Genomic DNA, 12948 nt, shown 5'->3' on the forward strand with positions numbered 1-12948 from the left:
GGTTAATTATTTTACAATATTGTAGTGGTTTTTGCTATACATTGACACGAATCAGCCATGAGTGTACACGTGTCTCCTATCCTGAACCCCCTCCCACCTCCCTCCCCATCCCATCCTTCAGGGTCTTCCAAGCGCACCAGCCCTGAGCACCCTGTCTCATGCAACAAACCTGGACTGGTGATCAATTTCACATATGGTAATATACATGTTTGGAGAAGGCAATGGCACCCCACTCCAGTACTCTTGCTTGGAAAATCCCATGGACGGAGGAGCCTGTTAGGCTGCAATCCATGGCGTCGCCAAGAGTCGGACACGACTGAGCAACTTCACTTTCACTTTTCACTTTCATGCATTGGAGAAGAAAATGGCAGCCCATTCCAGTGTTCTTGCCTGGAGAATCCCAGGGACGGGGGAGCCTGGTGGGCTGCTCTCTATGGGGTCGCACAGAGTCGGACACGACTGAAGTGACTTAGCATAGCATATCTTGTTTTGGCATCAGGGCAATACTGTCTTACAGAATGGGTTGGAAAATGTCTAATATTTCATATAAGGAACTGTTAGATGGGCTTTTCAATAGATTAAACACTTAAAAGATTACAAAATATTAGTAGAGAAGCTATGTCAAAAGAAATAATCCAGACTGAAGCACAGAATGTGTAAGGAATGAAAAGAACATGACAGCTATATGGACATGTAGCTAGAAGTGAAAAATTCTAATGTGTATTTATGGTCACAGAAAAAGAGTGAATTGAAACAAGGACAGAAACAATACTGAAAGGAAGAAAATTTTCCAAAACTGATAAAAAAAACCTCAATCCGAAATTCAAGAAGCCCTCTACACCCCAAGTAGGATATTCATGCCTAAGAACATCTATGATAAACTACTTAAAAACAAGAGAAAAGTTTAAAACCAGCCAAAAAGCAGTAAACCCATTTCTTTCAAAACAGTAACAATAATTCTGGCAAGTAACCTTTCATCAGACACCTTTGGAGCCAGGGAATTACTTCTTTGAAATGTAAAAAAAAAAAAAAATCTGCCATCCTAGAATTTTATACCCAATGAAGAAGATTTTGGACATTTTCCTCAACCACCACTACTCTTTCCATAAAAGGTAAATTAATAATATAGAATAGTCGGTTTATGATGAACTCTCCTTATATATTAAGTCTGCACAGACTATCTTTAAAAGAAAAGAAACAAGAGAAAGCAATTGTTTAAAGGCTCTTGAGAGTGACCAAAAGTAGGCACCTGTTGGAGAGGATTTAAACATGAAGAGAATAAAACCACATTGGGTGAGATTAATCTTCTGAGACTACTCCTCAGTCTCAGTGGGGTGAGATGATAGAACTCATGCAAAAGCTATTGAGGAGTTTGGTTCTTCCATTCTGGCTGGAGATTAAAAGAGGGGAAATTCAGGAAGAAGGGACTCATAGATGGGGTACTCCAAATTCTGCACGGGAAGTTTTGCACAACTACAGCTGGCTCCTGAATACTTAGGGTTCGTGAGAGAAAACTGGAAGGCTGAACAAACTGTCCAGACATGTCAGTGTCTGTCCAGCATAAAAGAGACAGAATTTGTAATTCTATTCCTTCCAAGTTAGAGGTAAAAATCTTCAGCTTTTCTATTGAAATTTCAAATGAGTCACACATTAAAGAGTACAGATGACATCCCAGTAATCAGAGACTCACTTGAAAAATAATGGTAAAACTACAGTAGACTTTAATAAATTTATAAAAGCTCCATGAGTTTAAGATTGACCCACAAGTAATTTAACTGTTTTCTAATACAAAACTAAAGCATTTTTTAATATAAAACTGACCCACTAGTAATTTGACCATTTTCTAAAATAAAACTAAACTCTTAATTATAAAAGTAAGAGTTATTATAACATCTTGTCAATAATGTATGATGTATAATTAAAAAACAGAGAGACATGGAAAGAAAGAAGAAAATATTACCTGTGGTTAACAATAAAATAAGTCAGTGAACAGCTCTTACTCACATTTTGCCAGTTGCCCCACTAATGTTCTGAAGAAGGAAAAGAAAAAAAATCACTTTCTTTGGCATGGTTTGAGGAAGATTGTGGTCATAGATTCAATTCAGGATCATATTGATATATTGCATTTAGTTGTCTCTTTAGTCTCCTTTAACCTGTAACAACTACATTATCTTTGTTTTTCATGACCATGACACATAGAAAAGTTCAGGCTAGAAAACTTATCTATATATGTAGTCGTATATATGTATGTCTTGACTTGATGTTCAGTTGCTTCAGTCATGTCCAACTCCTTCCGACCCTATGGACTGTAGCCCACCAGGCTCACCTGTCCATGGGATTCTCCAGGCAAGAATACTGGAGTGGTTGCCATGCCCCATGTCTCCTGTGTCTCCTGCATTGCAGGCAAATTCTTCACCCATGAGCCACCTGGGAAGCCCGGTCACATATATATGTGTCTATACATGTTTTCCCTAGATTTGTTTGCTTATAGAGTATGGAGTCAGACTGCCTTGGGCAGTGTGTACATACCTGTGTCCCATATCTGCTTTGTAAAGTATCATTTCCACTAAAAGAAATCAGTGCCCCTTGGAAAAATTCTAGGATTCGGGCAGAGAATATAAAAGTTGAGCGTAGATACAGAAGTCTGCTTTAAGAGGGTTCCACTGACCAAGCCTGATTCTACTTGGTCATGAGATAAAATGATAGTAACAGATTATTACTTGCAGAGTAACTTTAGAATTAATTAACAATTAAATTAATAAATGAATGAATAAATAGATGAAGAAGAAGGAAATGTTTTTGTGTACAGTTCACTGCCAACCAATAAATGTAGAATTCATGAAAGAAAGAAAACACCATTTGGCAGCTACTGTAATTGTTATTTCTTGCAAACATTATATAAATGCTAACTCTAATGATCAAAGTTGAGTTGGAAACAAGGAATTTATGTAGTCTCAAAAACTCTGTCTATAGATACTTAACTAATTACAAAGGAGAAAATAGTAACTTTTAGGGTAGAAATACTTGGCACAACTTATGGTATCCTGTAACTCATTTTTAAAAACATGTCCTTTTATTGATTTAAAAACATTTTTTTATTTCAAATTTGAGTTTAGTTGATAGTTTCAGGTGTACACCAAAGTGATTCAGCTATACATACTTAATTGATTTTTATATTCTTATATTTTAAAGAGATCATTTGAATTCAAGCCTTTACTTTGAACCTGATGTTGAAACATACAGATAGCCAAACAAAATTGTTTTTACTTTAGGTGAGTGCTCCGGTTGTAACATCTACCACTCAGGAAAAACCAAAGGATAGTGATCAGTTTGAATGGGTGACTATTGAACAATCAGGGGAATTAGTTTATGAAGCGCCAGAAACCATTGCGGCCGAACCTCCACCTATCAAGTCAGCAGTACAGACCATGTCTCCCATACCTGCCCATTCTTTGGCTGCTTTTGGATTATTTCTTCGGCTTCCGGGTTATGCTGAAGTGCTACTGAAAGAGAGAAAACACGCCCAGTGCCTTCTTCGCTTGGTTTTGGGAGTTACAGATGATGGAGAAGGAAGTAAGTGTTGAGTGTTACTAATAAAATTTGATGTAGGTGGGTTGTGTGAAATTAATTCAGTTGTGCTTACAAAATTGCTGGTCATCTTTGGAGGCATTTAAAGATGAAGGAGATATTTAGATCCTGCCATCAAGTAGCTAATGTGCTACAGTAATAGCAATGAGGAATGTCTATACACATATAGACTTAACAAGTTATAAAAGCCTTGAGAGAAGTACAGTATTATGGAGACTTACAAGTGTGAGATTATTTTCTTATGAATAAAACAGCATTATAGTTTTTAGTGGGCCCTTCAAGGAAATCATCAGTTGTAGACTGAGAATGGTTATTTCAGAAAGAAGGACTGCTTTGAGCAGTGTTTTATGTGCTCATGTTATATGAGAGGGAGATAAAATTTGCATAAAGCAGCACAGAGAACTCATTTAAAAAGCTGTTATTGATAACAGATCATGGAAAAGACCTTAAGAAGGTCTTCTTAAGACCTTCAGATTTTATTCTGAATAACAAACAATTAAGATTTATTTAAAATATGTTAAGTGATGTAGCGATGTGATGAGAATCTTTTTAAAGAATTTTTCTGTCAATCTGGTAAAAATATTTAGATGAAGGAGAACAGAATGAAGAAAATGTAATAATAATCTATTTTATAATATAATGATATTAGAGAATAATAACAGAAAGCCATGATTGTTATTTCCATTGGGCTGACAGTTTTGTTAATAGAAGGGAACAAAGAAAAATCATAGGGTGGTAGCCTGGCAAGTATATTTTCATTTGGTTTACCTCTAGTTCTTCAGGGAATGACAATTACATTTGAGAATCAGAATTTTTTTTTCATGTTATTTTAAAATCACGTGGTTTTGATTAGAGGTGATGTCTTTCACATACTATTTAGAGAGTATGCAGTGTTAAACCCTGTACAACAAAGTACATATAATCCAATAAAATTATATGAATTTATTCATGAATCCTTTAACTTGGAAGCTATCAAGTATTATGTATGTACTTTTTTGTGTGTGTTTTCATATCGATGGAATTCTTCAAAAATGTTGACATAATTTTAAATGTGTTCATAACTATTATTAAATTACAGTGTCTCTGTACTAAATACATCCTGGTTGCTTATTTTCAGATATAAATTATGTATACTTATTTTAATAGATCAGAAATTTCTAATTGCTTGAGCTAAGTTTTTTAAGTGTCTAGAGTGTAAGAACCATGGTAATTTAGGACTCTTACTATGAGACAGTAGGTATAACCCTAAACTGAAAAGGAAAAGAATTGTCTTTAGGCCATTTCAAACTATTTCTAGTGAATAAACAGTAATGTCTATTAAAAAGCATGATTTTGATATATCTTTTTGCGGTGGTTGTTTCATCTGCCATTCATGTAGAAGTGTTTTTTTGTTTGTTTTGTTTTACATTTAACACTCTGTAGCTAGAACATAGTAGAAAACTTTATTGCAAACAAAACAAAATTCTTTCACTCTTGCATTCATGGTTGAAACTACTTCCAGGGCAAGACTTTCATACTCTTGTAAGGAAGCTTTAATGCTGCATTTTTAGTTCTTAGTTTTTAGTTTAAATTTTTAGATTATAATAATTTTGACATAGTCTATAACAAGTATCATATGAGTATATTTCAACTTTCTTTTGGAGTTTATATATTTGATGTCTTTTTGGACACTTATTAAATATTAAGTATTTAATTTCATTTGTGGTATTTTTTGTGGCTTTTTAATAAATATGATAAAATTTTATATTGTCATTATAAATTTGTGAGCTTCTGTGTTGTTCATTATTGTGGTTTTAAATATTTTTTAATTTTGAATTCTCTTCTTTTAATCTAGGTCATATCTTGCAATCTCCATCAGCCAATGTGCTCCCAACCCTTCCTTTCCATGTCCTTCGTAGCTTGTTTAGCACCACGCCTTTGACAACTGATGATGGTGTGCTTCTTCGGAGGATGGCTTTGGAGATTGGGGCACTCCACCTCATTCTTGTCTGTCTGTCTGCTCTGAGCCACCATGCCCCACGAGTTCCAAACTCTAGCCTCAATCAGACAGAGGTAGGTTCAGTTTTTCTTTAGATCATGAAAAATTGTTAGATTCATGGAGTACAGGCATAGTTTTTTCTGAAGTAATTAGTATTTCAGAGGCTGGGGAACACAGTTTGTTTTGTTTTGATTTTTTTTTTTTTCCCCTAAAACAAATAAACAAAAAGGTTATTTAAAAGAGGATAAAATGAATTATTCTTTTCTTTCTTAGGCTCTTTCAGAAAGCCTTAAGTTAATCCATCTACTTAAACAAAAAAGATGTTATAGCTTAAAAAGCTTTTCCATTTACCAGGATACACTGAATTTATACTGTGATCCCTTTTCCTTTTAGAAGGTTCTAGTCAGTACAGTAAGGTTCTAGTCAGTATATAAGACAAGAAAAATAAGAAAGAAAAAGTGACCCTGATTCTCTTGAGATGATTTGATTGTTATTTATAGAAATTCCAGAAATAAATAATGGCATAAGTGAGTTTAATGAGGATATAATTTCCAGTTTCAATATATAAAAATAAGTCATTTCTGTATTCCAGCAACAAACATAAAAAGAGCTTTTTAAAGATGTCCTTTAGAATAGCATCAAAAATAGGAAATATCTAGAAATAAATATGAAAAATATATGTAAGACCTCTCATCATAAAATATATAAAACTTTGTAAACAGATACTTATTAATTAGACTTTAATAAACTGAAGTCTCTGTCCATGTTTACCTCTCATGAAGTAGAAAATACAACATTTCATTAGTATTTCTTCCCAAATTGATTCTTTTTCTTTTTTTTTCGCTCAGTTTACAGCATGTGGGATCTTAGTTCCCTGACTAGAGATAGGACCCATTGCCCCTGCATTGGGAGCATGGAGTCTTAACCATTGGACCAGGGAAGTCCCACCAAATTGATTTTTAAGTTTGATGGAACTCCAGGTTTGTTTTGGAGGAAATTGACAAGCTGATTGTAAAATTCATTCAGAAACTCAAAGGGTCAAGGATAGCCAGAACATTTTCAAATAAGAACAATATATCTAGTAGTCTCATATTTTGAAACTTACTGTTAAGCTATGATATTTACAGAAGGTTAGATTGAAGACCAGCAGACAGTAGAGACATCTACATATATAGTTTTCTGATATTATGACAGAGGTGACTCTGGAACAAAATGGTGATAGGGTCAGTTAAATATTCATATGGAACAAAAATCTTTAGACCCTACTATGCTCTAAATGCAAACGTTAATTCTAAATGGATGGTGAATCTAAATATATATAGTATTGTTCAACATATAACAATACTGTTTTACCAAAAAAAGTAAGAGATACCTTATGATCGATCAATTCCAGAATTTAAGAGAGTAAAAGGGCAAGCCACAGAATGGGAGGCTATATTTGTATATATCTGATAAAGGACTTATATCCAGAATATTTAAAGAGCTTCCAAAATTTCCAAAAGGAACTCAAACCAATTTTCTATAACAACCTAGAAGAGTGGCGTGGGGAAGGAGGTGGGAGAGAGGTTTAAGAGGGAGGGGACATATGTACATCTACGGCTGATTCATATTGGTGTTTGACAGAAACCAACACAATATTGTAAAGCAATTATCCTTCAATTAAAAATAATTAAGTGTAATTATTAAAAATAATTCCCGAAGGAAAAAGCTGACAATGGGATAGAAAATACCAGATGAAAGCTTGAACGGGTACTTCACCAGAAGAGGCAAAGTAAATATTCAGCAAATGTGAAAAGTTGATCTATTGCTTTAGTTACCAGAGAATTACAAGTGAAAACCTTTAGTACTGAGTACACATCAATCACACTGTGTAAGATTTCAAAATTGTCCCACCATACTTGTAAAAATTGTAAAGACAACAGAATTTAATACAATAAGTAATGTAAAAAACAGTAGAGTGGGCAAATAAGCTGTAATATATTATGTAATAGAATACTAGAAGGTGATGAAAGCAAACAGCTATAGCCAACTACATATAACAGAACTGATGAGTTTTATAATCACAGCTAACAAGCTGGATATAAAGAAGTATATGCATCATGATTCCACTTACATAATGTTAAAAATAAAAATAAGTTATAGTGATTAGAGTTTCGTGTTTAGGTTGTAAAGTTATAAAGAAAAGAATGGAAGTCATGAGTAGAAAAATCAGGATTATAATTAGTTTTGTAGAGGAATGTGGGTATGAGGGAACAAGGACAGTTTCTTGCATGCAGTGGTTTAATTCTTGACCTTCATGGTTAAGTTGTTTTCAGTTCATTAAGCTTTACATACTTGTTTTGTGTTCTTACTGTAAATATGTTATACTTTACATTTAGAAATGTTTTTTTAAAAAATAAATAGCTGTTTTTTTCAATAACCCTAATTATTCTAGTGGTAACAGTTTATTTTATAAAATGTGAAAGATGGAATTATTCAGTCATAGATTCATCCAACTCTCCAGATCAATTTATGAAAGTATTGTTTGTACATAATATTCTTTGTTAAAATGTTCCTATTAAAATACTTGCAAAGTACCCTTGAAATTAATACTTAAATGCAAATATTTTAATGAAAATTCTTTAAAGGAGGATTCTTATTACAGAATTAATTTTATAGTCAACAGTAATCATAATTGACCTTTACTGAGTTTGAGGTTATATTAATAAACCAGTGGTTCTCAGTCTTTTTTTTTTTTTAATTTCTCTACAACATTCATGTTTTTAATATGTCCTCTATCCCCAAAAGAAATTTTTCTGCACATCATATTCTGAACAAAAAAGAAATTGAGAAGTACTCCTTCTAGAAATAGAAGCAGACTTTCTTGCTATGATTGAAAACATTTGATAACCATTACAGAGTCATCGTAGAAGATCTGGCTCATGTGTCTCTATTCCTTTCTCTGCTTTCTCTGTTTAATTTTGAGTCATTGACTCTTTAGACCCTTAGATGCTTTACTCAATCTATTCCTGATAGATTATTTTAAATACTGATAAAAATTTCTTGTATTTATTCTTAAATATAAGCGTTTGCTCCCCATTTCTCCCTCCCCCTAACTTGATAACTACCACTTTGCATTCTGCTTTAAGTACTCTGGATATTTCATAAAAATGGAATCATTCAATATGTTACAGTCATACCTTTTGTAACATTGCTTGCTGCTTTGAATTAGCATATTGTTTTTGAGACTCATCCATGTAGCATGAATCAGTACTTAGTTATCTGTTATGGCTGAATAATATTCCATTGTATATATATGCCACAGTTTGTTTATCTGTATAACCATTGATGGGCTTTTGGGCTGACTTTTTGACTGTTGTGAATGAATGGTCTTACTATGAACATTAGTGTAATATATTTGAATATCAGTTTGGTTTTTTTTTTCCCCCTTTGGAGATATATATATACCTAGGAGTGGAATTGCTGGGTCTTACTGTAATTCTTTGCTAAGTTTTTTAAGGAATTGCCAAACTATTTTCCATAGCAGCTAAACTATTTAAAATTCTACTGGTAATTTGAGGATAAATAAAAGCAAATAGTAATAATTCTTTTCTTTTTGTTATAAGCCACAGGTATCAAGCTCTCATAACCCTGCGTCAACAGAAGAACAGCAGCTCTATTGGGCCAAAGGAACTGGGTTTGGAACAGGCTCTACAGCTTCTGGATGGGATGTGGAGCAAGCCTTAACCAAGCAGAGGCTGGAAGAGGAGCATGTTACCTGCCTCCTGCAGGTATGGTTGTAAAGTTGATATTGTCAGTGATAATAGTTCATCTTTTTGTGTGTGTCTGTGTTGATTTTTAAGTTATATTGGCCTTATCCTCAGCTACTGAGGATGAAAAATAAAAGTTCATTTTTTTATGAACTTTTTCATGAATTTCATTTCATTTATTTTAATGAAAAATAAAGTTCATTTTTAAAATGAAAAAACATTCTCCCTGCCCTCAGTACATTTAATATGCTAGATAAAGATTGCTCTTTGGTGCTTGCAACTCTGTATTCTTCCCTCTTAGCCTCTTCACTGAGAGGAAAGTGACAAAGGCGAAGTTGTCCAATAACAGGAGTGTACCACATCTGCTTTCTTCCTGTCAGCTTCTCATCTAAACCACTATATCTGGACTCTCTCTTTTTTTAAAAAATTTATATACACCCTTGTTTCTCACATTGTGTTGTGTTTTCTAGAAATGGGCAAGGTGATCTAATTTATAAAGTTTTTCATGCAGAAATGAGAAAAGTAGGTTTGTAAAGATTAGCTTTTATTCCTGCATCAACTAGTTGACTAAAATTAGGGTTTTGTTTTTTATTTTTCCGAGCATTAGTTAAATATTTGAGCATTATTTTTGTAGTTCTAGAATAAGTTTATTTTCATATAGACGCATAAGATTCCATCACCCTCAACTATAAATTGAACCTACTTAGTAAAATAAATAAATCGGAGAAGGAAATGGCAACCCACTCCAGTACTCTTGCCTGGAAAATCCCATGGACAGAGGAGCCTGGTAGGCTACCGTCCATGGGGTCGCTAAGAGTCGGACACGACTGAGCGACTTCACTTTCACTTTTCACTTTCATGCACTGGAGAAGGAAATGGCAACCCACTCCAGCGTTCTTTCAAGTTGCAACTAAGCTTTTAAGTTCATGTTCTTAGGTGGATTGCTTCTATACGTCTGATCATAGCACTGTACATCATCATGAGAAATATATCCTCTTGAAAATGTAAAGGAAAAAAGTCTCATTTTTAATACCTGTATTATGAAGCATTGATCAAGTTGAAAATATATGCTCTTCATATTCAGATTGAACATCTAACATAAAATATGAGATTTTAAATTTGTGAAGCTAAAACTCAGTTTTAAATCCAAGGATTTTTATTTTTAGGTTCTTGCAAGTTATATAAATCCTGCAAGTGGTGCTGTAAATGGAGAAGCTCAGTCATCTCACGAGAGTAGAGGACAGAACAGTAATGCCCTTCCTTCTGTACTTCTAGAGCTTCTCAGTCAGTCCTGCCTCATCCCTGCCATGTCATCTTATCTACGAAATGATTCAGGTAAATCACATTGTAACTAGTCCTTTACAGTATCTTAATGGAGGAGTACTTTTGTCTACTTATTTATCATTATCACTTTAAATAATAAGGTTCATTTTTTTCGTTTAATAACCTATAACTGAAAATTATAGGGTAAAGGCTAGCAGCTTCATGACAATACTGTGATCCAAACATGGTTAATTGAATTTCTGTGTGTTTTTAACGTTTAAAACATTAGAATGTTTTAAACATTAGAATTGCAGACCATAGTGTTTTGAAGAAAGGCAGACAGATAAACTATACAAATCTGTAGATACTTGACAATGAGTATTAGTTTTTACAAATTCAATTATGAAAGTACCTTAGGTAGATACTTTGCAATATTCAACTGATTATCAACTGAAATTGCTCTTTTATTTCTTTGGTTGTGGAATTATCTTCCAAGAAATGTATCCTTTTCTTAAGTAGAATAGAAAGTTTGTTTTATTTAAACTCAGTTACATACAGGGATTGCCAAGAAAAATAAGCAGTTGGCATCTCCTCATTTTAACTAAGATATTTATTTATTCACTTTTTTAAACTATCTGCTCTTCTTGTATTTGCTTTTATTCGTATTCTTAGTCATGAAAATAGACACACATTCAGTTAGACTATTAAAGAAGAATAGGTAAGGAAAGCAATGGGAATGAATCTTGAAGTCTGTTTTGATGCTTGGTAGCAGTTTAAATGCAAGTAGATGATGGAAAATGTACTTGTATTTGAGAAGGGATTACTGCCGCTATTCTTCACCTTCAAAAAATTATTGTGCTTCCAAACACACTATTTCTGGGACTTCCCTGGCAGTCCAGTGGTTAAACCCTGCACATCCCAATGCAAGGAGTGTGGGTTCGATCCCTAGTAGGGGAACTAAGATCCTACAAAGCTCCTGGTGCAGCAAAAATTAAAAAACAAACAAAACACACACACCATTTCCCAGCCTACCTCAAACTTCTTATAAAAATATTGGTGTTATGTTGAATTGGTATTTTTAGATTGAGCTGTTAGATACATTAGATTTGTCTCTCTTGAAAAAATAGATATCAAATGTACAATATATTTTTTGATAAAGTAAAGCATTTGGCGCTGTAAACACTTAAGTACTTCAGATTGGTGCCAAAATTTAATAGTAAATCATTTAGCAAAACTGAACAGAGTAAGATAAGGTTTCTCTTTATCTCCTTTCTCGTTGTTAAAATATTAATCCTTTCACTTTCAAACTGTATGAAACTGTATGACCTCTCAGAAATTTTTAATTTTGTCTTGTTCTGATATTCAGTCTTTGTGTAACACTGGGCTTTTATCTTTATGGTTTAGAGTCAAAAGAGAAATCTGGTATTTCTTTTATTGTTTAAAATAATCTATTCAAGTAGGTGCACTTTCTGGTAAGTGTGTATTTTAATAAATAAGCTGTGATTCTGGTCAATATATGGAAGTATCACAAATTAAATATTCTGTCTTTGGAACTATTTTAGAAATTTAATGTTTGACTTTCCTTTGTGATTATTTTCCCACGGTAGAGAAATTTAGATATATGCTTGAATCTGGTACTGTGTCCAGTGGTATAATTTTAATTGATAGATTTATACTTGAATGTGGTTGCAAAAATAATTTTGAAATTAGATTTTAAGATATATAAATATAAAATAATGAACTAAGTTAAGTATGTCATTAGATAATTGTCAGAACACCTCGTAAATTATGTTTTTAGTAATCAAAATTTTTTGGAGTTTGGGATATATTCTGATCCATCAGTTCAGTTCCGTTGCTCAGTCCTGTCCGACTCTTTGCAACTCCATTGACTGCAGCACGGCAGGCTTCCCTGTCCATCACCAACTCCCAGAGCTTACTCAAACTCATGTCTATCAAGTCAGTGATGCAATACAACCATCTCATCCTCTGTCATCCCCTCCTCCTCCCTCCTTCAGCCTTTCCCAGCATCAAGGTCTTTTCGAATGAGTCAGTTCTTTGCATCAGGTGGCCAAAGGATTGGAGTTTCAGCTTCAGCATCAGTCCTTTCAATGAACATTCAGGACTGATTTCCTTTAGGACGGACTGGTTGGTTCTCCTTGCACTCCAAGGGACTCTCAAGTCTTCTCCAACACCACAGTTCAAAAGCATCAATTCTTCGGCGCTCAACTTTCTTTATAGTCCAACTCTCATATGCATACATGACTACTGGAAAAACCATAGCTTTGACTAGATGGACCTTTGTTGGCAAAGTAATATCTCTGCTTTTTAATATGCTGTCTAGGTTGATCATACCTTTTCTTCCAAGGAGCA

The 12948-nt window shown here is 33.8% G+C and overlaps 1 protein-coding gene across 9 annotated transcripts in view; it reads left to right on the top strand.

Moving 5' to 3' along the window:
* Positions 1-12948, top strand: part of BIRC6 (baculoviral IAP repeat containing 6) — a 215943-nt gene that overhangs the window by 149855 nt on the left and 53140 nt on the right. For all 9 annotated transcript variants that reach the window (XR_824319.1, XM_010829827.1, XM_010829820.1 and 6 more), the window contains 4 exons: positions 3273-3573; positions 5423-5640; positions 9172-9336; positions 10482-10650. Coding sequence is in view for 8 of the 9 variants with exons in the window: in XM_010829827.1 (XP_010828129.1) it covers positions 3273-3573; positions 5423-5640; positions 9172-9336; positions 10482-10650 (853 nt within the window). In the remaining variant the exon portion in view is untranslated. The remainder of the gene's footprint in view (positions 1-3272; positions 3574-5422; positions 5641-9171; positions 9337-10481; positions 10651-12948) is intronic.

Source organism: Bison bison, unplaced genomic scaffold (genome assembly GCF_000754665.1).
Source record: "Bison bison bison isolate TAMUID 2011002044 unplaced genomic scaffold, Bison_UMD1.0 scf7180017864508, whole genome shotgun sequence".
Taxonomy (NCBI): Eukaryota; Metazoa; Chordata; class Mammalia; order Artiodactyla; family Bovidae; genus Bison; species Bison bison.